This window comes from Rhineura floridana, chromosome 8 (assembly GCF_030035675.1).
Source record: "Rhineura floridana isolate rRhiFlo1 chromosome 8, rRhiFlo1.hap2, whole genome shotgun sequence".
In the NCBI taxonomy this organism is placed as follows: domain Eukaryota; kingdom Metazoa; phylum Chordata; class Lepidosauria; order Squamata; family Rhineuridae; genus Rhineura; species Rhineura floridana.
In genome coordinates, this window is record NC_084487.1 from 17,798,700 (window position 1) to 17,825,647 (window position 26,948).

Sequence of the window (26,948 nt, forward strand, 5' to 3'; positions counted from 1 at the left end):
AGATGGTCTCCTGCTTTGAATGTATTTATAGAATTTTTTGTTGTTGGTTTTTATGTTCTTAGCAATGTGCTCCTCAAATTCTTTTTTAGCATCCCTTATTGTCTTCTTGCATTTCTTTTGCCAGAGTTTGTGTTCTTTTTTATTTTCTTCATTCGGACAAGACTTCCATTTTCTGAAGGAAGACTTTTTGCCTCTAAGAGCTTCCTTGACTTTGCTCGTTAACCATGCTGGCATCTTCTTGGCCCTGGCGGTACCTTTTCTGATCTGCGGTATGCACTCCAGTTGAGCTTCTAATATAGTGTTTTTAAACAACTTCCAAGCATTTTCGAGTGATGTGACCCTCTGGACTTTGTTTTTCAGCTTTCTTTTTACCAATCCCCTCATTTTTGTGAAGTTTCCTCTTTTGAAGTCAAATGTGACCGTGTTGGATTTTCTTGGCAATTGGCCAGTTACATGTATGTTTAATTTAATAGCACTGTGGTCACTGCTCCCAATCGGTTCAACAACACTTACATCTCGCACCAGGTCCCGGTCCCCACTGAGGATTAAGTCCAGGGTTGCCGTCCCTCTGGTCGGTTCCATGACCAACTGATCTAGGGAATAGTCATTTAGAATATCTAGAAACTTTGCTTCTTTGTCATGACTGGAACACATATGCAGCCAGTCTATGTCCGGGTAGTTGAAGTCACCCATTACTACCACATTTCCTAGTTTGGATGCTTCCTCAATTTCATATCTCATCTCAAGGTCTCCCTGAGCATTTTGATCAGGGGGACGATAGATCGTTCCCAGTATTAAGTCCCTCCTGGGGCACGGTATCACCACCCACAACGATTCTGTGGAGGAGTCTGCCTCTTTTGGGGTTTCGAGCTTGCTGGATTCAATGCCTTCTTTCACATATAGAGCGACTCCGCCACCAATACGTCCTTCCCTGTCCTTCCGATATAGTTTATATCCAGGGATAACCATATCCCACTGGTTTTCTCCATTCCACCAGGTCTCGGTTATGCTCACTATATCAATGCTCTCCTCTAAGACCAAGCACTCCAGTTCTCCCATCTTGGTTCGCAGGCTCCTAGCATTAGCGTACAGGCACTTGTAAGCAGTGTCTCTCTTCAAGTGTCTTTGGCACTTGTGGTTAGGCCTGTGGTAATTTTGCTCTTCTGAATTTATATCCTGTGCCCCTGCTCTCACAATGCCTACTTCTAGGCCTACCCCTTTTAAAATTTCATCATTTCTTTGGTTTTTATCCCAGGGGGGAGGCTTATTCCGAACCAGACCTTTCTCAGCTCCTGTCGGGTTTCCCCCCTCAGTCAGTTTAAAAGCTGCTCTGCTACCTTTTTAATTTTAAGTGCCAGCAGTCTGGTTCCATTCTGGTTCAAGTGGAGCCCGTCCCTTTTGTACAGGCCCGGCTTGTCCCAAAATGTTCCCCAGTGCCTAACAAATCCGAACCCTTCCACCCGACACCATCGTCTCATCCACGCATTGAGACTGCGAAGCTGGGCCTGCCTGGCTGGTCCTGCGCGTGGAACTGGTAGCATTTCAGAGAAAGCCACCTTGGAGGTCCTGGCTTTCAGCATCCTACCTAGCAACCTAAATTTTGCTTCCAGGACCTCACGGCTGCATTTCCCCATGTCGTTGGTGCCAACGTGCACCACGACCACTGACTCCTTCCCAGCACTGTCTACCAAACTATCTAAACGACGGGCGATATCCGCAACCTTCGCACCAGGCAGGCAAAACACCTTGCGGTCTACACGCCCATCACACACCCCACTGTCTATGTTCCTAATGATCGAATCACCCACTACAAGGATCCCTCCACACCCTGGAGATATATCCTCGGCACGAGAGGATAGCTGCTCATCCCCCAAGGAATGGGTCCCTTCTAAGGGATCGTTCCCCTCTTCCTCAGCTGGATGCTCTCCTTCCCCGAGACCATCGTTCTCCATGATAGCAGGAGAGCTATCATCGTTGGAGTGGGACACAGCTATAACATCCCTTGTGTGTCTGTGAAAAGCAGCCCCTTTCATGGTTTCAGAGTGAGCTTTTGCAAGAAAAAATTAACTTATGCCGGGGTGACTTTCCTCCTCCCCCTCCCCCTCTCCCATTGCCAAGGTACTCTGGAAAACAGACTACGTACTAGTATTATTGTCGTGATGTTACTGGCAATTATTGCAGGATTTAAGTCATGTTTTACATGCCTGGACAGCCCAACTGGCTCTCTAGGGGTCTTACAACATTACAAGCAATGCCTTCAGAATAAACCATTCAAAATTTAAAATGAAAGTCACCAATGCTCTTTTTTTAAAAATCCATAAAATAAAAACACAATAAGAGCTCCAGTATAACTCAGTAACTTCACTATCCACAGTAAATGCGAGTGCAGGTAAAATCTAAAAGGTTTAAACAAATGCTACGTAAAAATAGCATAACAAATACTACAAAACAGATGTTAACATCAGTCATATTCGGGACTTCCGGGAAGGGTGACTTAGCCTGTGCCTGCTTTTGAGACGGGCTCCTGCCTCAAAAGAAGCTTATTCAGATATATCAGTCAGTTTTTTCTTTTTTTTTTGACTGATTAAACTTCTCCCGGGTAGGGAGAAACGAAGAGATTAACCTCAAAGCCTATTTTTGTTGGGACGACCAGATCTCATTAATTTATGGGACGAGGTCCAGCCGACGAAGGTGGGACGGATTTTCAACAGCAAGCTCTATCTGATAAAGCGAACGTTCACCTTATCTTCTAAGAGAGAACGCACTAACAGGCAAGCACCCTTCTTTCTATATTTTTCTTTTATTTGACTTAAATTGTTGCTGTTTAAAAGAGATTTGCCAGATTGATCGGTTTTTGACATCTCACTGGGGAGCCATAACTTCTCTCTGCTACGCACTAATTAATAGCTTATCTCTGTTTTTGTTGCAAAAAGCTGTCCTGGATTTGCATTCTAAAGATATACACAGAAGAGGGATTTCTATTCCAGATTTTTATTTTGAAGAATATTATATTGTCTGAGACTACTCTCTTTTTGGTCTATTTTATTTTGACGAATCTGTTTTCTGACGACTGCCATTAATTGTTTCGATCCTGGGAACTGCATTTTGTTTACTTAACTATGGAGAGATAAGGCTGTCTGCTCTGTTTATACTGTGATGTCACCAAGTTTGGAGTATTAACCCAATTGTTGCTGAAATAAGAAGTGGTTTTCCTATATTTTTCTTTTAAAATGGCAATTAAGAAAGTGGCTGAGAATCTGGAAATAACTATGTTTCAGAAAATAATGGATGAGATTGAGATAACGAAACAAAACCTGCGACAGGGTTGTAAGGAGTTGAAAATTGAATTGAGTAAAATGACGCAGGAGATTAAAGATATAGGGGTCCCTGTGAGAGAGGTGACCCTGGAAGGGGTCCCTGTGAGAGAGGAGACCCCGGAGATTGGAACAAACGTGGAACAGGAAAAAGATTTGGAGTCTATGGACTTTAGAAATAAAATCTATTGTTTGGAGACACAGGAGATTAAAGACATAGGGGTCCTTGTGAGAGAGGAGACCCTGGAGACTGGAACAGGGGTCCCTGTGAGAGAGGAGACCCTGGAGACTGGAACAGGGGTCCCTGTGAGAGAGGAGACCCCGGAGATTGGAACAAACGTGGAACAGGAAAAAGATTTGGAGTCTATGGACTTTAGAAATAAAATCTATTGTTTGGAATTCAATGTTATCTCTGAAGAAATTAATGAAGATTCTAGAGATAAAGTTATCAATGGCATGGATAATCTTTTGGACTGGAATGACGTGATGGAGCCCAATATAGAGAAAATCTATGGAATTAACTGCAGCCATGTGACAATGGAAAAACTTTCAAGAGATGACCCAGTGTATTTTGAAAAAAAGAACAGAGATATGATTTTACAGCAGTATTTCAGCAACCTATTCAGAATGGATGGCAAGAAAATATTTGGGATAGAGGTAATTCCCATCAGACTCTTACTATATGACTATGGCTTTGACAGCAAGATTATTATGGAATACTGATAATGGAAGATTGGATACTGAAATTACTGGACTTAACAAGACTACTGAAGATGGAAGATGGAAAATGGAACTAATAGGGATAATAGAACAATGGCTACTGAAATTACTGAACCTAACAGATTCTGATGTGATGGATTAATTGAAATGTTTATTTTGACTATGGTTATGACAATAAGATTATCATAATTAGTAATGAGATGGATTAATCGATATGCTTATCTGGAAAAAAAAATTGATAGATATATTTCTTAAAGAATTGAAACCTCTCTTTGACTTTTTGTGGAAAGAATAAAGTAATGTTTATGAGATTTGATGATTAAGTAAGATAACTATTGGAGGAAAGTGATTTTATAATATGACTTAAGAGACAGGATTGTTATATATTATAGATTTATAACTGATCTGATCTTTGACAAATGGGAAGTCAATATTTTACTCTTTATTTTTTATTTTTATTTTTATTTTTATTTATTTTTTTTTTTTTGTTTAACTATTTTTGATTTTGTTTTTTGTCTTTGAATGTTTTATGATTTCGTCTTGTATGTTTTATGAAAATTTGAATAAAAATTATTGAAAAAAAAAAAAAAAAAAAACATCAGTCATATTCGGACCTCTTCAGACTGTCCATTTCCAGACAGTTGATAAAGACCTTTTTTTAAAACTCCAGTTAGTTTTTAAATTTGGGATTCTGGATGCTTCCAGACAGGTGTTTATTATGAGATGGGAGCTCCACATGACATTGTCATCAGAATGCCAGCCTGTATTTCCTCCCATTTAATCCAGGTTTACCCTTTCTGGGGGAGAAATCCAATAAGCAAACACAAACCAACCAAAATACCACCCTGTAGCTGACTACCTGTTTGCAATATCTCAATAACCCGTTTGCAAATTGAGCCGCCGCTGTATGGAAGCACTCTTTCTGTTTCATCCTTTTTAAATAAAATAAAATAAAATAGTTCATGGTGGAAATTTTAAATACTGCTGCCTTTTTGACCTTCTAAAATGACTGATTCTTTTAAAGGTGGGTTTCTTTTTTAAGTTTGCTTCTTTTTTTTTTAACACAGGCCTCCCCCCAAATAATATTTTAAGTCACTTAATTTTTGTAACAGAAAAACTGGATATAAATAGTAACATAACTATATTCTGCAGGTGTTCCAACCCCAGTTCACGTCTATGAATATTCTCTCACACACACACCCCTCCCTGTGTGTGTGTGTGTGTGTGTGTGTGTGTGTGTGTGTGTGTCAGAAGGAGTTACACATATGCATGAAAAGAAAAGGGAGAAAAAAATCTGGGGAAACAGCAACAGCCCCTTTGAAGATAGCACTGGCAGGAATAAGAGATCACAAAGGAGGATTTCTCTTCTTTTCATGGGGTACCCCTGAATAATTCTAAAGGTTGAATCCAATTCAAGTCATACTAGGAGTAGACCCATTGAAATTAATGGACAGTATCAAGTTAGGTCTATTCTTCAAAATTCACACTTCTCTGAATGTTGCAAATGCAATTCTCCAGTCAACTGAATTTAGTTGGAGTCAACCCTAACTTCCTAGGCAGGAAAATGAGACAGCTGACATCTGGGCACAGGCAAACCAGTTGAGATTCCCTTTGATATCATCTGCTGTTGGTTCGTTAGCTTCTAGTAAAGGCAGCACTACTTGCGTTTCATATATTTTGGCCAGGAAGGGTGTGTGTGTGAAAGGGACAGGGAAGAACATCTGCAACACAAGATTCCAGCCAGGTATACCCTCTCCCAGGATACTTCCATCCCATCTCCTCCCAAGTTTTCTCTCCCACCTCCCTGTTAACAATCAACATTCTGTTTGGCCACTGAGCATGCTCAGCCTTCACTGGGATGTTCTAGAGTCCCCCCTGTAGGGTGTATATGTATGTATGTGTGTGTGTGTATATATATATATATATATATATATATATATATATATATATATATATATATATATATATATATATATATATATATATATATATATATATTCCTGTGGTATTTCTGCAAACTTTGGGGTTCGCTTTTAACATGCACAAAGAGGATCAAGTTAAAAAAAGGAAGGTGAAGGAGCTAGAGCTTGTTTTGTTCATCCTTAGAAACCTCAATATTTAAGTGATCCAGAATCAGGTCCGATAGAGGAGCCTGTGTTGGATCTATTTTGGGAAGTGCAGATGCAGCCTTCATCTTACCCCCACCCCACCGAGCTTGCAATGTTAATATATATCCATAATTCTCCACACTGGCACTGAGCCCATCTCCGTGCTTTTTAAAGACAATGTTTTGCATTGAGTAGGGAACTGCTTCAGGCACTTTTGCTTGAGCAAACAACATACCTTGAAAGATTCAATCGCATGTTTTGCGGTTGCCCCCATGCATCCAGCTGCGCAGTCGTTTTGACAACCCTGCAAGAAACCAAGAGACAATGCCGATTTTAACAACAGGGGCTACAACAAAAGCAAAGTATGTTGCAGAGTAATTTATACCTGTTCAGTGAATGTTCTGTACACTCAAAAAGAAAATAGCTTTGAACAAGACTTAAAAAGCTACCGGAGATCTACAGTCTTCATGGTCCATCTTATTACAAGGCAGCATATTTTGCACCTTCAGCTCTTTCAGGCTTATGAGAGGATTTGGTAAATCCTACTTTGCCCAGTGCTAGGAGAAACAAGAGCACAAGTGTTGCACAATTAAAACCTGAACGAAAAGTCAGCAGCAGCCTGCAATTCCATCCGGTTGATGGATCATCTACTTATTTATTTTTTAACATTTATAACTAATCTCTAGGGTAAACATCAAATGCAAGGCAGCTTACAAAGAGCAGCTCTGCACTCGCTGCAGCATCCTAGCACAGTAAACTGCAATTAGGGATGAGAGAGAAATTTGATTCCGTTGGCATTTCAAGGCAAACCAATATAATTCACGCTTTCCAAAACAATATGTAAACTGAAACACAGCCCATCCTATGAAATTCACACTTCTCTGAACTTTGCAGTGCAGTTCTCCAGCCAAACAATGTGTACAAAAATGTATATACCAGGGTAAAGTGTTTAAAGATGAAAAGAAAACAGAGGAAATTGTATCATATTAGGGGAAATTGCTTTGCAAAAATGAACGTATGAGGAATTTACATTAAAATGCTGATTTTTTTTATTACAAACTGATGTGGAAATATGGAGAATTGAGTTTAAGACTGAGAAAATGAAAAGCTGAGAAGCTATCGACTTGCACTAACAGGATTGTCAGATCTACATATTGCCCTTCAGGTCAATGAGAGGTCAAAAATTATTCAGCTCTGCAAGAGATCTAGCAATCCATCTTCCTCTGATATCTTATGTCACCCCTGGGCTATGCTCAATCCTTTCCGATGCACCAGGAATTAGGTATGTTGCCAAAATGGTTGCAAGCAGAGTCCTTTGCAACTCGTTCTATAAACCAAATGAGGTTATAAAAACCACAATATAGCCCTTGCCCTTTTCAGCCTGCCCCCAAAGGAAAGGAAGCATCAGGCTGTGTCTTGCAAAGACAATCTCAGTCTCTCAATTTTTGCAGAAAGCAAAAATAAAAAAATAGAGGTTTATCAAGTGACTGGGAAGCCATAGAACATGGCTGGTGTGCTGCATTGAGCTTGGTGGCTCATCAAACTGTGCAGGCCTGTTTTAACCTAACTTTCTGGGGAAAACTTTGTGGGCCACAACTTGTGCAGGCTGTATTGGAACATAAATCCAGAAGACATCTTGATGTAACCGAGATGGAGATTTAGCGTGGCATGCTCCATTCCCGTCCCATACTCCTGCTCTCTCTGGGTTTGCTTATTGCTTTCTCAGCCTGTTTGCGTAGTACAGGAGTCTGAGAAGCTCTGTTTAGGCCAGTAAGCTCAATTTGCAGGTTCTCTCACTCTGCCTATGTTGAACGTAACAGTACAAAAAGCTGGGTAAAAGCCTTTAATTAGCCAAAACAGTGGATGCCAATGAGCTCTTCGGGGAAGACGTTTTCACACATGCTGCCCAAGGCTGGGAACGCAGTCTCAAAGCTGTGTTCTCAGGCCAGGCTGCAGCAAAACTCAAGGTCATGGACCCAGCAGAAGGGATAAACAAAAGACAGATCCAAGTAAAGATAAATATCTCACAAGTATATCTAATTTAAAATCACAGGTGCAAAGTTGCCTCCAGGTCCAGGGGCTCTTTTTGGGTATAAATAAATCCCCCTAGATCTTGATCAGTAAGCTTCAATATAGACCGGTGGGTGCTGTATAAGAAACTGGCCACAGGGATCTGGCTGTTGGTGCTTTTGGAGCTTCCAGCAACTGAAGGCGAACGTAAGACTTGGGGGGGGGGGCGCTCATTAGCTGCTTTGTCTCTGTTTTATGCTTTTACTGCCATGCCTGCAACTCAAAGCTACAAGTTATCTCCAATAAAACAGTTAATCTTCCACCAGTGTGATTCATTGCCTTCTGAAATTCCAAATCTTTCTTGCCTGTTGGCAAAACACAGGTATGAATTTTTTTAAAAAACCCAGAGCGCTGCCCTTCAATGATGATCTGCAGTAGAGCTGTTGACTGCCTTCAGCACAAGAGGAACATCACCTGAACTCGTCATTGACCATCCTGCCTCATCAATCACAACTCCCTGATTATCTGTGTTGGGGAAAATTTGTGAAGGGACCATGGCTCAGCATGCAGAACAGGCAAACTTGGGTCCAGGATAGCTTAAGGACCACATGAGTCCTTATATCCCAGCCTGATCACTGAGCTCATCCGGAGGAGTGCTGCTAGTTGTCCCCGTTTTACAAAGGCCTGACGGACCTCAACTAAAAGTCAGGCATTTAGTGTCACCAGTCCTGGGCTTGCAACAGAAGTTCAGCAGGCACTCTCAGTTTTGATTTTCAGACATGTCTTTAAGACCTTTTCATGGAGACAGGCCCAGGCAGCTGTTTACATGTTTTGATCAGCCAATCATTTTAATCATTTTGTATTGTTTGTATCGTGCTTTATGTTTTCTTGTATATATGGCTTTATGCTGCCATGTTACATTGTATGAATTGGCAGTATATAAATACTTTTAAAAATAAATTTGTTGTTGTTATGTGCCTTCAAGTCGATTACGACTAATGGCAACCCTATGAATCAGCAACCTCTAATAGCAACTGTTATAAACCACCCTGTTCAGATCTTGTAAGTTCAGGTCTGTGGCTTCCATTATGGAATCAATCCATCTCTTGTTTGGCCTTCCTCTGTTTCGACTCCCTTCTGTTTTTCCCAGCATTACTGTCTTTTCTAATGAATCATGTCTTCTCATTATATGTTCAAAGTATGGTAACCTCAGTTTATTCATTTTAGCTTCTAGTGACAGTTCTGGTTTAATTTGTTCTAACATTATTTGTCTTTTTCGCAGTCCATGGTATGTGCAAAGCTCTATCCTAATCTTCTTCATTCCCCAGCAATCTCCAGTTAGAAGGATCAGGCAGCAGGCAATGGGCAATTCATCTGCATCTGAACCTGGATCATTGCCGCTAGTCAGAGTAAACAATACTGGTCTAGACTGGAGGTTGTTGACCTTTTGGAGAAACTGTCATAAGCACCATACACACACACCACAACTTATTCTACTGGCTACAACAGAATGCTTCTTTCAACCGATCCCCCCCCCCCTCAGTCGATCAGTCCACAGACGATCCATATGACCAACGTATCTGGCATCTGTGCCTCTGTGTCCATATCTTCATGCAAACCAACGCTACCTGTGCAGCTGGCAGGTTTAATTAAAATGTAAAATAACATGGAGTAGAGCTCCTATCACAATGCTCTGGCAATGTTGCCTTCAATGCCAAAGATTTTCAAAGCTGCATTCACAGTACCATTCTGAATGCAAGATCTTTTCAAAATAATTAAAAACAGCAAGCTATTGCACAGCTATTTAAGAGTGTTTTCTTTCTTAAAAGAAACGGCTAAGATGTTTCCACGGCTACTTCAGACACCTTGAAAACAGAAGCTACAGAAGATTAAATGAAAAACAATAATGATATCCACTGGTGTGTGTGTGTGTGTTCATAAAGAAATAAATAATCCACTCATCAAGCAGAGAAAGTGATGTTGCCAAACGGCTGAGTCACTCAACCCTATTTTTAACTCCAGCTGAAAAGGCTTGCAACTCCTCGTGACCTTTTCAAAAAAGGATGCGAAGAAGCCAAGGACCATATCCATGCTACCTACAAAGCCAGATGTAGATTTTTTTTGGCCCAATTTACTTTGATGTTGAACTGAAGAGAGCTCATATACAACAAAAGGCCGTGCAACTTTTTTTTTCAAAATAATAAAAATATATATTCCAGAAAAATATCCAAATGACGCATTATAAAGGAACCACTGGTGTATGCCACGAGAGACTGATTAAATAATAAAAAGGGCTTTTATCCCCTGTCCCACCTCTCACACCACGGCTTGACCCAGGGAGGAAAAGGCCACTTTGGATTGAACACCAGCCTACCTCACAGGATTGTTGTGGGGATAAATGGGGAAGGGGGGTAGAAGCATGTATGCTACCTTGACCCTTACTGGAAAGGTTGAATATAAATGTAATGGATAAATGAATGCAGCAAGGATGCTGTGGAGTTAGTCCTGCTGCTCTAAAAACATCCTGTCTGATTTCACCCTTAAGCGTCCCCCGTGCAGAGATGCAGCAAAACTTCTGGCCTCACAGCAGGCTGCCTGTCACATCTAACTGGGCCACTTCTTTGTACTTGCCTGTGCCCAGGAACACGAGATGAGTTTGCTGGATCAGAGCAAAGGTCCATCTAGTCTGGCTGCCCATTTGCTACCAGGCCAAGTTCAAGGTTCTAGTTTTGGTGTACAGAGCCCTATACAGTTCGGGACCAGGATACCTGAAAGACCATCTTACCCCTTATATCACTGCGCTCTGCAGTTGAGGGCCTCCTGCAGATACCATCTTATCAGGAGGTTTGTTCTGCACAATATAGGAAATGGACCTTTAGTGTGGCAGCACCTACCCTGTGGAACTCCCTCCCTTTGAATATTAGGCAGGCGCCATCTCTGCTATCTTTTCGGCGCCTTTTGAAGACTTTCCTCTTTCAACAAGGCTTTTCGGCTGAGACCTATCTGCATCTGTGTTAGAATTGCTTAATATGTTTTTTTATAATGGTTTTAACCCTTTTTTAAAGTTGTTTTTTTAAAAAAATGTTTTTAACACTGTTTTGTTTTAATGTATTTTAAGATCTGTTTTTATGATGTTTTAAAGTGTTTTTAGAGCTTTCTTTGCCGCCCTGGGCTCCTGCTGGAAGGGCGGGATACAAATTAAATAATAAATAAATAAATAGTCCAGCACCTTGTTTTCACAGTGGCCAACCAGATGTCTGTGGGAATCCCACAAGCATAACCTGCACACAACATCACTCTCCCCACCTACGATTCCGAGCAACTGGTGTTCGGAGGCCTCAGACAGTGGAGGAAGAACTTAGCCACTGTGGCTAGTAGCCATTAATCCTCCATGAATTTGTCTAATCCTCTTTTAAAGCTACCCAATTTGGTGGCCGTCACTATCTCTTGAAGGAGTCAATTCCATAGTTGAACTACATGCTGTGCGGAGAAGTACTTTCCAAGTGAAGAGGTATGCCCAGATTCACCTTTGTTTTTTAAAATTCTACGCTTATTGCAACCTGGGTCCCTAAGGATCCTGTTCCCACATCATCCTGCCTTGCATATGGAGACCAGCTTTGGAGGCTCACCTCCACAAGTGCCCCCATCATCTAAGGGAAGGTGGATGGTGACCAGACAGAGGTGGGGGCTTCCCAATGTGTTTAATTCCCTTACCAGGGAGGCTCACCGGGTGCCTACACTGCTGTCCTTCCAGCACCAGGCTTTGAAAGGAGACTAACATTGCACGAGAAGGGCGGGATGGGATGGAGTATCCTATTTATTTATTACATTTATATAGCACTTTTCCTCCAAGGAGCTCTAGGTGGTGTACATGGTTCTCTTCTCTCTATTTTATCCTCACAACAACCCTATGAGGTAAGTTAGGCTGAGAGACAGTAACTGGCCCAAGGTCACCCATCTTCATGGCCAAGTGGGGACTTGAACCCTGGTCTCCCCTGTCATAGCCCAACACTCTAACCATTACGCCACACTGGCTCTCTAGAAACACACATGGCTGGCATTCCTGTTTCAATCCCTCATTCACACATGCAAATCACCAGCTGAGGTTGCAATGAACAAGGGATCATTGCATGCATCACATGGAGGAACTGAGCCATACAAACTGCCCCCCCCGAGCTCCCATGGATTGTTCTTTTTTGTAGGAGGAGAAGAGTAGTTGTAGCTCAGTGGCAGAGCATCTGCTTTGCATGCAAAGGTCCCCAGTTCAATCCCCAGCATCTGTAGGTAGGGCTGGTAATATCCCATGTCTGAAATGCTGGAGAGCTGCTGATGGTTAGCGTAGGCCACTGTTCAACCTTGCATCCCCAGATGTTCTGGACTACAACTCCCATCATCCTCGGCCATTGCCTAAGCTGGCTAGGGTTGATGGGAGTTGTCGACCAACATCTGGAGACCCAAGGTTGAACAACAGTGGCGCAGGCAATAGTGAGCTATAATAGTGAGGATGAAGGGTCTGGCTGGGTATAAGGCAGCTACCTATGTTCACAGTTCTGGACAACAACAATGGACTGCCTTCGAGTTGATCCCGACTTATGGCGACCCTATGAACAGGGTTTTCATGGTAAGCGGTATTCAGAGGGGGTTTACCATTGCCTCCCTCTGAGGCTGAGAGGCAGTGACTGGCCCAAGGTCACCCAGTGCACTTCATGGTTAAGTGGGGATTCAAACTCTGGTCTCCCAGGTCGTAGTCCAACACCTTAACCACTACACCACACAGGTCCATTAATGAGATGTTATCTCAAAAACCTCCAGATGACTCTCATTTGCAACAGTAGTGGCTCTTGTTTGCTGCTGGGGCTAAGAGGGGAAAGACATCACAAGTCATCTAACTGACAGGAGGTCTGGTCTACTGTCCATTTCCCCCCGCCCTGGGAAGATGGAGAGAACCCAAGAGTGGAAGACCCAATCCAGGCCCTGTGGGCCATGAAATGAAAAGCTGAAGCTACTCCCTGAGTACAGCCCAAGAGGGACCCGTTGCACCCACAATTGTGAAGCAAACTAAAAGGGTCCTTCCGGCCTCTCAGCCAGACCCCCAACCCAAGGGAAACTCCTGTGCCTGCTTTCCCCTCTTCCCAAGTAGGTCTTCAGCATCTAACCAGGCACTTCCTCGCAGGGGCTGGACTTCTGATCTTCTTCATCGTCCCCTCTGCTCCTGGGGTCCCGAGGGCAACACAAGAGGGTCTGAAACTGGGGTAGGGATACCATCCACGGCAGCGAACAGGGCCTGTTCCTCAGGGGCTGTAGGCTCCACAGAACCCCTGGTGGCTACCGCAGACTCGTGCTCTTCTACCACCTCCACCTCCTCCTCAGAGGGAGACCTCTGGATCGTTATCAGGCTGCGTCCTGACACCTAGACAACCAGCAGAATCAGGTGGCAGAGCAATGAGGCGGTAGAACAGATTGGACTGCTTCAACTGCAAACTGGGGGGTGGCAGTGGTATGACTTTTAAAATGTCACTCTGCATTAAATAACAGCTCCCTTTAAGGACACAGGGAGCTGGTTGGGACAAAACATTTCTTCCTAAAGTGTTAGTGCTTTTGATTTGTTTAGCAGGGAATAGCTACGCACAGGTGAATTCCAATGACAGCTCCCCCCCCTGCAGCACAAAGTGGTACAGTCCTTTCAGCGACTTCAAGATTCTATCATCTCATTCTCTCACAAGCGGAGACCAGGCCCAAGATGGCTCCTTCGTTACTTCTTGGACAAGAAGAATCTATATGGCCCATAAATATGTGAAGCTACTCCTAGACACTGGTCCATTGGGGCAAACAGGGCCTGCTTCAGTCTGCCCGCAGCCATCTCCCCGTCTTATTACTTATGACCAGTCCATGGGGTGGCACTGGTTGTCAGCTTCCTCCTTCTTGGTTTTAGGGTTGCCATTGTAGAATCCAGCAGGGGGGAGGAGGAGGGGGGGAGAAAACTAGAATCTATTGGCTCCACCTGTCATTGGCTCCGGCTTCACCTACTGTTGGGCCCCTTGACTTCCGCCCCACCAGTTCCAACAGGCACCAGCCAACACCGGAAGCTACTTTATACCTAGTCAAGCCACTGGTTGATCTACCTCTGTACATCACCTCTGACTACTAGCATCTCTCCAAAGACTCAGACAAAGCTCTTCCATGGTCCTGCTATGAAAGATCCTTGCAGGTGGTGGCAGTGGGATTGAGCCAGAGACGTTCTACCTGCCAAACAAATGCTCTCTACCACCGGGCTCTGCCAGTGCACCCACACAACCCAACTTCACTGCTGCCTCCCCCATCCCAGTAAATTGCTGCTCCGGCCCACTGGGCCAGCTGCTCCTGACCTGCTCAGGTGAGACTAAAAAACCCACTGCTTAGACCACTGGGTTTTTTGGCCCAAGGTCAAAATCTTCTGGGGGCATCTGCCAAATGTGAGTATGCCCTGCCCATTCTCTCACAAGCACACAGGACTCACACAGGCAGGTAGACCCCACCCTCCCTAGCAATTTGAATCCCCATCAGAGTGCTGGGCTGCTGTTGTGCATGGATGGGATCAGGGGGTCTGCAGAAAAATGGGGTTAGCCACTGGGGGTTAGCCATTATCACCAAACTTGCAATGAAGGGTTCCTTGACGTGCCACCCAGGGCCCGAGGCTGAGGAGCAAAGCACAAGATGAACAGAAAATGGGTTGATTCTTCCTCCTCTCTCTGTTTAATTAATAATGTCAAGAATGGATTATAGAATTATGAAAGTCCTAAATCTTTAAAAGCAGTTTTAGCAGTTATTCATCGTAACAATTAGGTTAAGCAGAGGAGGTCAGCCAAGAAAGTAAACAGCCTTAGAGAAAAATAATATGTAGGTTGTCTGTTATTTGCAAATTGGAGAGGGGTATGTGTGTGTTGAGATTAGTGCACAGTTTTATATTTTTTAATAAATTATTTAAAAAACCCACGCTTCATCCAAACATGGATTTGATGGCAGGATGTAAAGAAATTTAAAATTACAAGTGCATTGTAAAAACAAAGAAACAGTTAAGCGGACTGTTAAGAGGAACAGAACAATTCAACCAGCTCAAAATACCATACCCTAAAATACCTGGGCAAAAAACAAGGTTTTAACCTGGTGCCAAAAAGAATACACCGTTGGCATCAGGCATACCTATCTTGGGAGAGCATTCTAGAGTTGGGGCACCACCACAGAGCAGACCCCCTTTTGTGCAAAAATGAAGAACTTTTCCCCTAAAGATGGCCCATGGAAAAGGGTGTCTTTGATTGACCTTAGTGCACAGGCTGGTTGGTACGGGAGGAGGTGCTCCTTCAGATATTTGGGGCCCAAGCTGTAGGTACCAGCACCTGGGATAGTGAATGGGGAGCAAACTTCTAGAACTGATGTAACATGACTCCATCTAGGTCAGATATGGGGAACAGGGAGCCCAGGCAGCACAGCCAATGGTCAGCAATGATGGGAGTTGGAGTTCAACATCATCTGGAGGGCACAGGTTAGCCCTCCTTCCTATAAGGTCTATTGTTGCCTGTGCAGTCTTAGCTTGCACAGGAAGCATTAGCTCTTCCTGGCAAGGGGATCCAATGGCCAGCACAGCAGGACAGAATCAAGTAGAATAGGGTAGTACCCGCCAGCTTGCTTAGGGTACTTGCTGGTCTTTGAAGGACACAGCAGCTTACATTTCGGCTCTTGCCCTGGATGCACAGAGGCACAGAGCTAACTTCAATTGTTGTTTTTAACTGGAATCCTAGGACTGCGTAGTGAAGGCAAGAACTTTAAATGCCTCTTGTTTAAATAAACCTCTTAAAGCTTGGCTCGTGGGCTTGTTTTTCCAAAATTAAAACAACTCTTGCGTTTGTTGTCTTCCTTTGCCGTCGCAGTGTCCCTTCCTTTGGGATCCCACTCTTCTGATCTGGAGAACAGAGCCTCTAAGTGTGCCTCTTACTGACCCGCTTGTCAGATCCAGCATTAATTCCTTTTCTTAATAATTGCATTGTTTGCCAGCGTGACAACAGGGGCAAAATCAGCAACTGTATTAAAGCTGCTAGCTGAATCTAGTTGACCTATAAATCTCGTTTCCTATCGGCAGATAATTCTCTCTTTGTCCCACACTGCCTTGGTAGCGAACAAGACACACTCCACCCCAGGAGCTAATGCTAAAAAATGAGCAATGAGAAGCTAATATGGGCCAGGATTCTCTTCTTTACACATTACACTGAGCACAGGTACAAGTTGTCACTACGCAGGTACAAGCGTTGTGTGAAAGGGTGCACGCTTGTTGATTTGTACCGCTCAACTATTTTGTACACATTAGAAGTGAATAACACTACACAGGAACACAGGAAGCAGGGCTGCGGAGTCGGAGTCGTGGAGTCGGAAGCAATTTTGGGTGGAGTTGGCAGAAATGCACCAACTCTGACTTCAAAATAAAATTAATAATTTAATTTTTTTTGTTTTAATGTATTTTAAGGACTTTTTATGATGTCTTAAAAGTGTTTTTAGGGTTTCTGTTTGCCACCCTGGGCTCCTGTTGGGAGGAAGGGCGGGATATAAATCAATCAATCAATCAATCAATTAATTAAATAATATACGTTTGCCATTTATGAAGGGGTCAGACAGTAGAAAAATAGAGGAGTCGGAGTCGAAGGTTTGACGTACCGACTCCACAGCCCTGATAGGAAGCTTCCTTATACTGAGTCAGACCGCTGATCCATCTAGTAGTTCTCCAAGGTTTCAGGCAGGAGTCTTATCCCAGACGTACCTGGAGATGCCAGGAACTGAACCTGGGATGCTCTGCCACCAAGCTATGGCCTTTCCCCATTACAAGTGTGCAGCTCAACTCTCATTACACAGATTCGACACTCATTGAATGTAATGTGCAAACACCCCTCAAGAGACTGCGCTGTGAATCAGGAAGACAATGGATTAAATCTTGCCTTGCCCCTGTGCTTGCTAGGTGACCCTAAGTCATGGGTTCCCAGCGTTTTTGGTCCTATGGCACATTTGGAAATCTAAAAGTAATAATAATACCCATCTCACAGAAGAAAAACTGGAGATGCTCAAACCCCTGAAAACAGGCAAAACACTCCCCCCACAAAAAAAAAACCCAAAGAAAACACAGACCAAAAAAACCAAAGCAGGGAACATCCTACAAGAAACAGCCAACCCTGCAAATCAAATCATCAAAACAAAATTCTCTTTTTAGAAAAAAATAAAACTGAGAGGGTCTTGGCAGGTGCCCAGGGGTACGCATTTGAGGACTCCATGGTGCCCACAGATACCACCTTGGGGACTCTAGCCCTACGTAAACCACTATCTTTCAGCATCAGTGAAAGGGATGTATATGTCAAACTGCAACCTCTTCAGGGTAGAGGTTTGTCTTTTTCAACTTTCCCCCCTTAAGTTCCATGTACATTTTAATTTCATTATAATATCACCATCGTGAATAAATACTATTAGAACTGGGATGTGCAACAAAATGTTGCAGTGAGAAGTATTTTTCTTCAGTGTGCCAGCCAGCCATGTCCTCTTCCAGGACACTCTACCCCATACCTCATTCCCTCTCCCTTCCTCCCCACCCCGTTTTGTTCTCTACCCCATCTAGCACTCAGCATTCTGGGGTACTGAGCATTCTCAAGCCTCATTGGGATTTTGGGGGGGGGGCATCTCTCTAGGGTTTCCCCACCCTAAGTAATTTTGTACTTCTGTAGAAGTTGGGGTTACTCTGCACATGCTGATATTACACTCTTATTTCTCACTTGCCCTGTTTTGGCTGTAACCTTGTCATCACTCACCAGCTCAGTTTGCTATTAGAACGATACGATCATCATGAATAATACCAACAAACAGGATGTTCAAAGCAGCTATCAGAGCAGATCTTCACATTTTCTCCATAAAGATTCACGTTTATAGATAATAAAACAGTAAGTGGCAGGCACAACCTTAACAGATAGCATCGATAAATGTCCAGGGCAGCAGACATCTTGTACCCTTGAGTGCTACTGGCAATACATCTGTCAGAGGCAGGCGAGGGCTGGATTTATGCTCATTCCAGGCTGGCCAGTTCATGCAACCACCCAAGCAAACGAACTCCTGAAGCGTGAAGTCAAACAGAACGGCTGTGCGGAGATGCCAGCAGCCAGACTCCGCGGACCAAGCTGTTCGGTTCATTATGCTAGGACGGCCCTTCCAAAAAAGAGTTAACATTTTATTGCCGTGGGAGAGGTGGCCATAAACAAAGTGGATTGGCTGTATTTATGTCTGCAATAACCCAACAGGAAGTTTGAATGGGTAGCTACTCCCAGCTCTGCCCGAGTTCTAACCAGAACCCCTGTTATTATGCATCTCCAGTAATGGAGGGCAAGGGTATGTATTTTAAAGCAGGATTGGGCTAACGGGCAGTCTGTTAAAAAACCAACAATTAAACCTAGAATCCCTGTAGTCCACCCATGTGTTTCAACAGCACATTCCTATGCATGTTTACACAGAAGTTGAGCACAATACGGCTTACACTCTGGTTAGCAAATCTAAATTTTGCAGCCTAAATTTCCTAAGCAAAAGTATCTAGTTCAGATCTGTGCCATGGTGGCATGGAGCCGACTAATGCCTGCTGAGTCCTGCATTCCTTACAAGCCCAAGGGCCACACTCCTTCCCATGAAACCTTCCAAGGGCCAGAAGCAAACATGGGCAGAGCAACAGATGTGGCTCTTACCACTGTACCATAAGCTACCTTCTAGCCATACAAATCTGAGAGGAGCGCGCACACACGCACGCACGCACGCACACCCCTTCAATCCAAGGAAGTAAAAAGTATTATCACACTTCCAGGACACATTCCAGCCAAGGAAAACCACTCAAGGAAAGCAGAGAATTAGGAACATCAGAGAAACATATATGAAACCATATGCTTGTCAATGAAATCTATAAGGAATCTTGTTATTCGTAGTGTTATCAATAAATATTTTCTTGGTTTACTTAAAGCCTGATTCCTCAGCTGGGGGGCACAGACCAGGGGGGAGGCAGAATTACCAAGACTGAAGAAGAAATAGTATTGAATGGTGGCAGCGGTGAAGGAAGAGATATTGTATCAACATCCAGTACCACAGAGCAACCCAGAGCTGTGAGCTTCATAGGCAAGAGGCTTCAGGAGGGTTGGGAATTACCTATACACACAGACACAAGGTATCAAAATAACCAGGAAGACACTAAGGCACAATCTAGAGGTTATATTGGATACACAGAGTGTTGGGTAGTGTGGCCTAGCAGGGGGATCTTTTGAGATCTGTGCTAAGAGCAGAGAGAGGTAAAAATAAACATGACGATCCTGACTGCTGGTGTCCACGAGTGAGAGTGACACAGATGGTGCCAGGGAAGGATGTTAACCTGAAGACAGTCCTGAGGGCCAGATAGAGAAGCCTGGAGGGCCACATTCAGCCTGCAGGGCAGGAAGGTCTCCATCACCGTACTAGATTGTCTACTGGAATTTGGGCCTCTGATGGGCTTCAGTCTTCCTTCTGTTCCTCCCTGTTTGAAGGAAATGGTTTCATTCCAAAAGTGGTAAGCAAATATTTGCCCAGATGCAGCTTGATTATAGATGGTAAAATATCATGCAAAAGCTGACATTACGGATTGGCAGGGATGGAGATAAATGAACTTCTGGGGACCTGCCAGCCCAGATGTTTTGGACTACAACCCCCATGGCTGTGCTGGCTGGGGCTGATGGGAGTTGTAGTCCAAACAATCTAGAAGCCACCATATTGGGGAAGGCTGCTGTACAGACTACATAGCACCAAAGAGAGAACAATGTGTGTGGGGGGGCAGGTTACCTTGGATGCCTCCATGACAACACAAGTGAGGCTACTCAACAGTCTACCCAACTGTCCAGGTCAGGCCAAGGCAATTAGATGCAAGGGGGGGAATTAAGTCTTCTCCCCCTTTTAATATTTGCAAAGAAACGAGAATTTCACTAGGAGCAGATACAGTTTATGTAAGTGCAGCCGATATCACAGGTGCTACAGGTGAGAAACTCCCACCTGCTGATATCCTCTCTGCTGCACAATTTTAAGAAGCACAGCAGCTTTGTCCTTCTTTCAGATCTGTTCCCCTCTGGCCATGGAAAGCCTTACGTGAAACCAGGCAGGGAGGCATATTGGCATCATCTGGATGTGGCGTAAACCAAAATGGGGAACCCTAGGTCTGGGTTGGCCCTGCTAGGGGCCTAGTACGGCCCTCTTGGCCCCCACCTGGCCCTTGGGACTCTCCCGGGCCATGCCCACTCCCCAGCCTATGTTCAACGCCATTACCGGAGATAGCATGCCTCTGAATACCAAGGATGGCAAGTGGGGGAGAGACTGCTGTTGCACTCAGGTCCTGCTTGCAGGCTTCCAAAGGGTATGTGGTTGACCACCGTGAGAACAGGATGTTGGACTGGAGGGGGGAGCAGTCCCATTTCATGCGGCCCATGACCTCACCTGCAGAACGCAGTGATTGGTGTCATGTCTGGTCCAATCTCAGTGGTGAATCATCAAATGTAGAGTTTAAAAAACTGCTGAAAAATCATATACCAGTAGAAAAAGCCTCAGACCTGGCAGCCTAGGCAACCACCTTACATCCCAAGCACTACAGATCTTGCATTTAAATTCTGTGTACGACCCGTAAGCATCAAAGGAAGGCAACACAGTCCCACTGCAAGATTCTAGAACACAGGACATCAAAAGCATGAAGATAAGGATGTGCTAGGATTGGTGTATCAGACGAGGCAAGCTAGTGAAAGCCTTTGATTATCTTAAAAGTCTGTTTCGCTGGATTGATGCAGGGGGTGGGGGAGGCACTTATCTTTTAGATAAGCAAAGCCAACACCATTTTCATTTTCAGTAGCATACGACAGTATTTGCTGAAGCCCTTCTAATGGAGGAAAGTTAATTTAACCTCTAATATTATAATAGCTTATTTAAGAGGTTGAGCACCCTGCGTTTTTAACTCAATAACCTGGTTTCTTAATGGATACTTTTATGAGACAAAGCAATTAATTTCAAAGAAACTGAGACTCACTCATCCTTGTAACAACCCTTTCCTGGGTTTACTACGTGGAAATACAGCTTCCAGGGGGTGGAATAAGGCAACGACTATATTTTCTAAGTACACAGCTATAATAAGAGATAAAACTGACTGCAGTTTGACACGTATATTTTATCTTGTTGTTTTTAATAACGGTGCTATTGTTTGATATTGTCGGGAGGGCTCCATATTTGTTGGTAGCAGATTTGGTTTCTGGATGAGAGTTCTTTGAGGCCTCAAAGCCTTTTAATATTATGTTGAATGTATTCAGACGCAACATTAAACCACAGTACTCTGTGAACAAGTCTCTTGCCTTTATGCTCCCCCGCTCCTCTCCTCCTAGTGGTCCAGGAGACGTTCTGAAGCTTTGTTTTTAGTCGGCAACCATTTATATAGATGGGGATCCTGTGGCCCTCCAGATGTTGTTGAACTACTACTCCCATCGACCCTGGCCATTGGGGTTGATGGGAGTTGTAGTCCAACAACATCTGGAGGGCCACAGGTTCCCCATCCTTGGCCCAAAACAACCTTCCCCACCCTGGTGCTCTCCAGATGTTTTAGACAACTCCCATCAGCTGTAGCTGTTTTCCAAAACATCTGGAGAACTTCATGATGGGAAAGGTTGGTTAAGACAAGCCACCTGTGTTTTCCGAAGATGGTTCATTCAGGTCACCACAGTTAATGCTAACCACACTCCCTGATTTGGATGAACAGCAGAACAAGTTAAGCCAATTAAGCAGAAACAGAAGCGAACACTTTCAAATGCCACCTCTTGGCAAGAGGCTAGTGGGGTACATGAGTCCAGGCTTGCTCACACAGTACTAACTAAACCATGCTTTAGCATTAAGTCTAAACTGGCCTCTTCCCTCAGTAATCCTTACGACTGCCTTCCCCAACTAAGTGCTTTCCAATTTTGTTGGGACCACAACTCTCAACATCCCTGACTATTGGTCATGCTCCCTGGGGCTGATGGGAGATGGAGTCCAAACACCTGGAGGGCACCAGGTTGGGAAGGCTGGCTACCTGTGTGTGGTAGTTCTACCACACAAATGGCCCTGAGACCATATGCTGGCTCCTGAGGAGAGGGCCGCTGGTTTTCAGCACCTGGTATGAACATGACTGCAACATGACTGCAACCAACTGCAACCATTTTTAGGAATGGCTGATCTAAGAAAAGTAACCCAAGCCTTGGTAACTTCGCAGCTAGATTATTGTAATTCCTTGTATGTTGGACTCCTGATTAGATCACTTCAACCGCTCAAGTTGGTACAAAGAGCAGCGGCAAGAATGATCACAAGAACTGGCCCTCGGGCCCATACCACGCCTCTTTTATATCATCTACATTGGCTCCCCATAGAATTTCGACACCAGTTTAAGTTACTGGTTCTAACGTTTAAAGCCCTACATGGATTAGCACCGACGTATTTAGCGAACCATCTCTTTAAATTTAAAACCCATCGGCCCATGAGATCAAGTGCTGAACACACCCTTAGGGTTCCATCAACTTTTACCATCCGCCAAATGGCCATTAGAAAACAAGCTTTTTCTGTCGCAGCACCTACCTTTTGGAACAATCTACCACTTGAGGTACGGCTCTCTCCCTCTCTTATGGACTTTCGTCATCGGACCAAAACTTTTTTATTTTATCAAGCTTTTAATTTTTAAAGGGAAACGTCTCCGACTTTTTAGCAATTATTGTTATACTTTGTATGATTCTGTACTAGTGAATTATTTACTTTGTTCACCGCTCTGAATTTGGATTCTCTGAACTAGAGCGGGATATAAATCTGCAAATAAATAAATAAATGAAGCACACCAGTGCGCAGCTCCCAGGCAGCAAACAATATAAAAGCAGTAATAAAAATAAAACCACAGCACTAGAGAAGTAGCCTAGGGCCGAGGCAAAATGGATCCTCCACCTTTGTAGCTTCAGTTAGAGGCCACAGAAATGGAGGAGAGGTGGGGCCGGCCATTTCCATTACCCTTTCGGCGCCTTTTGAAGACTTTCCTCTTTCAACAAGCCTTTTCGGTTGAGACTTATCCCAGTCTGCGTCTGTGTTAGAATTGCTTAATATGTGTTTTTTTTAATAATGTTTTTAACCCTTTTTTAAAGTTGTTTTTTAAAAAAATGTTTTTAACGCTGTTTTGTTTTAATGTATTTTAAGATCTGTTTTTATGATGTTTTAAAGTGTTTTAAAGTGTTTTTAGCACTTTATGATGTTTTAAAGTGTTTGCCGCCCTGGGCTCCTGCTGGGAGGAAGGGCGGGATATAAATTAAATAATAAATAAATAAATAAATTTTCGGGGGTGACTTTTTAAGCAAACACTGCAGCACTCCCCCTGTTCCGATAATCATCAGGCTGTGGCAAAACGAATCGGGTTCAATTTGTTCATCTCCGTTACCAGGCAATGAAGGAAAAGATGGTCTTGCAGGTCACCTGGTCTGAAGTTCTTTAGGGCTTTACACGTATGTAAGTAGCAAAAGTTTAAAACTGGTTTGGTGGTTAATAGGCAAACAATGCAGAACCCTTCACGTGATATGCACCCAATATGGGGCACCGTTCACCACCAGCTGCATCTTCCGGATGAGCCATAATGGGAGCCCTACATACAGCATATTACCATAGTCCAAACATGAGGTTACCAGTAAATGAGTCACACTGGACAAGTTATCCCTGCCCAGGATGTCAGAGAGTGGCAAAACTGGGAATGGAGAAACTGAGTGAGCCCTTACGTGTGTTTGAATCTTTGCTAAAGATTATACCTTCCCTGCAAATTAGTCAGACAGAGACTTTAAGCTTTAAAATAAGAAACAACTACTTTATTCTGGAAGTACATACTTGATAGGAAAGAGTTCTACATCTAGCTAACTAGCTAAGTTGGAGATGAAAACACTAAGCCTAGTATTTGCCCTCATGCTTGGAGGAGAGGGAGAAAGAGAATATGTCTACTCTCCCTCTCAAGAGAAAGAAGAAGAAGGAAGGAGATGTGGTCAACATCCTAAGCATATCAGTCTAGCAGGAAGGGAGAGTCAGCAGGAGATCAAAGGATAGGCATTAGCCTAGCAATCAGGAGGTCTTCTCTCTAGCTACTCTTTTTAACCCCATGCAGCCTCAACCCACAAGTTGGAGCTGAACCACATATTCCAACACAGGAAAGGGCGCCATTGAAGCACCAGTCGAAGCTGGTGATCGGTGTACTTTGTCATGAAAATCACCTCAGCCTCCATGGACAAAGATGGTTCCAAGAGTACCCCTAAACTGCATACTTGTTTTTCCAGAGGAAAGGCAACTCTGGATTTTTAACACAAAACAACAGAGAGGAGCTTTCCCTTCCCAAGGGCTGTCTCAAATGACTAACCTCCACGGGCATCTATTCATGTCCAATCTGCCACAATAACTTTCTTTGACTTATCTATAGACAGGAGTTAATGCCACCACAAAGATATTCTATTCTCTGACAAATCCTCTTTTGTGGAGGTGAGCTATTCAGTTCTAGTTGCTGAAGGCCACAGTGACTATAGTTTCTGACAGCACGGGGTCACAATTAGCAGGATGCATAAACAAGATGATGTAGTGAGAGACTGCCTAGCCTGGCAATTTGGCACGCTCTGAACGAACAACAACTTTTCCAGGACCATTCCATTTAGGAGAAAGGCTGCAGCTCCATGATATGAGTGCATGATTTCTTTACCTACAGACCATCCCATTTGTTCCCTGGTATCTCCATGTAAGTCTGGGAAGGGCACCTGTCTGAAACCCGGGGGCACCACTGTCAGTCAGTGCAGATCTTGGGTGGGTGGGCAACCTTTTTCAGTCCAAGGACCACATTCCCTTCTGGGGAACCTTTTGGGGGCCACACACCAGTGGTGGAGGGGGCCAGAGGCAAAAGCGAGCAGAGCAATGAATGTGAATTTTACCTTAGGTACATTTCCACACATACTTGTATCTGCATCCAAACAATCAAGAAGCACGATCAGAGTTCTAGGACGGTCAAAACCAATCAAGGAGAGTGCAAAACAGATCCAGTAAGGGATGTGACTACAGAGAGGGTGTGGTAGGGGCCAGATGGGGAAGACTGAAGGGCAGCATTTGGACCCTGGACCCAGTGTTCCCCATCCCTGGTCTAGATGAACCAATCATCTGACCAATGCCTCTTCCTATGTTTATTTATTTATTACATTTATATCCCCAGGGCTGTGGAGTCGGAGTCGGAAGCAATTTTGGGTGGAGTCGGAGTCGGTAGAAATGTACCGACTCCGGCTTCAAAATAAATTTTGATTGACAAATTTTTTAAAATATAAATTCAAAATGTCAAAGAAGCTTCCCATGAAGTCAGCTGTAGTTGAGCATTTCACCATAACTCAAGATGGAAAACATTTTGTGTGTCAGTGTATGACACAGGACGCAGATGAAGACAAACGCTGTGATGCCAAGATCAGTGCATATTCAGGCAGCGATAAAAATGCTCCTATGAGAGCTTCCAATTTAAAAAGGCATTTACAGCCCTTTCCAGGGCTGTGGAGTTGGAAGCAATTTTGGGTGGGGTCGGAGTCGGACAGTAGCAAAATAGAGGAGTCGGAGTCAGAGTCGAAGGTTTGGCGTACCGACTCCACAGCCCTGCATATCCCGCCCTTCCTCCCAGTAGGAGCCCAGGATGGCAAACAAAACACTAAAAACACTCTAAAACTCTATGTTCACTATATTTCTATGTGATTTGCTCCAAGGAAGAATAACAGATTAGACCTTCCAACCAATGAGAGTTGGAAGGTTCTGTAGAGGTCTTCTAGTCCACAATCCCCTGCTCAATGCAGCAGAATCATGCAACAACAGCACCCCTGCCAGCTGGCCATGCAGCTCCTGCTTAAAGACTTCCAGTTAAAGATAGCCCCCCACTCCGGAGGCAGTCTGTTCCACCAAACAGCTTGCACCATTACAACAGTGGTAGCCAGTGGTGATGCCCTCCAGGTGTTGCTGGAATACAGTTCCCATCATCCCTGACCATTGGCTATGCTGACTGGGGCTGAAGGGTGTTGTAGTTCAAGAACATCTGGAGGGCACTGAGTTGGCTATAACTGCATTAGGAACAGTGGGCAGCTGGTGGCTCCATGTCAGTGGGGCAGTGGAATTTGTTCCGGGTTTTAGTCTGAACTTTAGTTTGGACTAAAACGTGGAGCAGATTCCACTGTCCCACTGACATGGAGCCACCAGCCGCCACTGATTAGTAAGAGTCTTCTAATAAAACTGTCCTGATGGAACAGACCAAAGTTGCATCTAGTTAAGGAATAGAGAAGTCCAACATCTGGAGAACTACACCTCCCATCAGCCCCAGCTGGCATGGCCAGTGGTTAGAGATGATGGGAGCTACAGTCCAACAACATCTGCAGGGCCCAAGTTCTCCATCCTTGGTTCAGCATTAGCCAGCCAGAAACATCTGTGATGCTTATGGGCAGGATAGGAAGAGATCAGCCTTCCCTGTTATCTATCTTCAACTTTGGGTAACTGGAGATAAACTGTTTCCATATGCAGAGGTTCCATTTATCTGTCATAGTTCACAATCGTTTACAGCAGGGATGGGGTACCTGGCCCTCTGGGCATTGCTGGACTCCATCTTCCTGACCATTTGGCTATGCTGGCTAGCTGGAGCTGATGGGAGTTTGTGTCCAACAACATCTGGAAGGCCACAGGTCCTTCTCCCTGATTCATGGAGAATGGG

The 26,948-nt window shown here is 44.0% G+C and overlaps 1 protein-coding gene across 2 annotated transcripts in view; it reads right to left on the minus strand.

Moving 5' to 3' along the window:
- BCAT1 (branched chain amino acid transaminase 1) overlaps positions 1–26,948 on the minus strand; it is an 85,615-nt gene that overhangs the window by 55,152 nt on the left and 3,515 nt on the right. For both annotated transcript variants that reach the window (XM_061638430.1, XM_061638431.1), the window contains exon 2: positions 6,378–6,446. In XM_061638430.1, the coding sequence (XP_061494414.1) occupies positions 6,378–6,446 (69 nt within the window). The remainder of the gene's footprint in view (positions 1–6,377; positions 6,447–26,948) is intronic.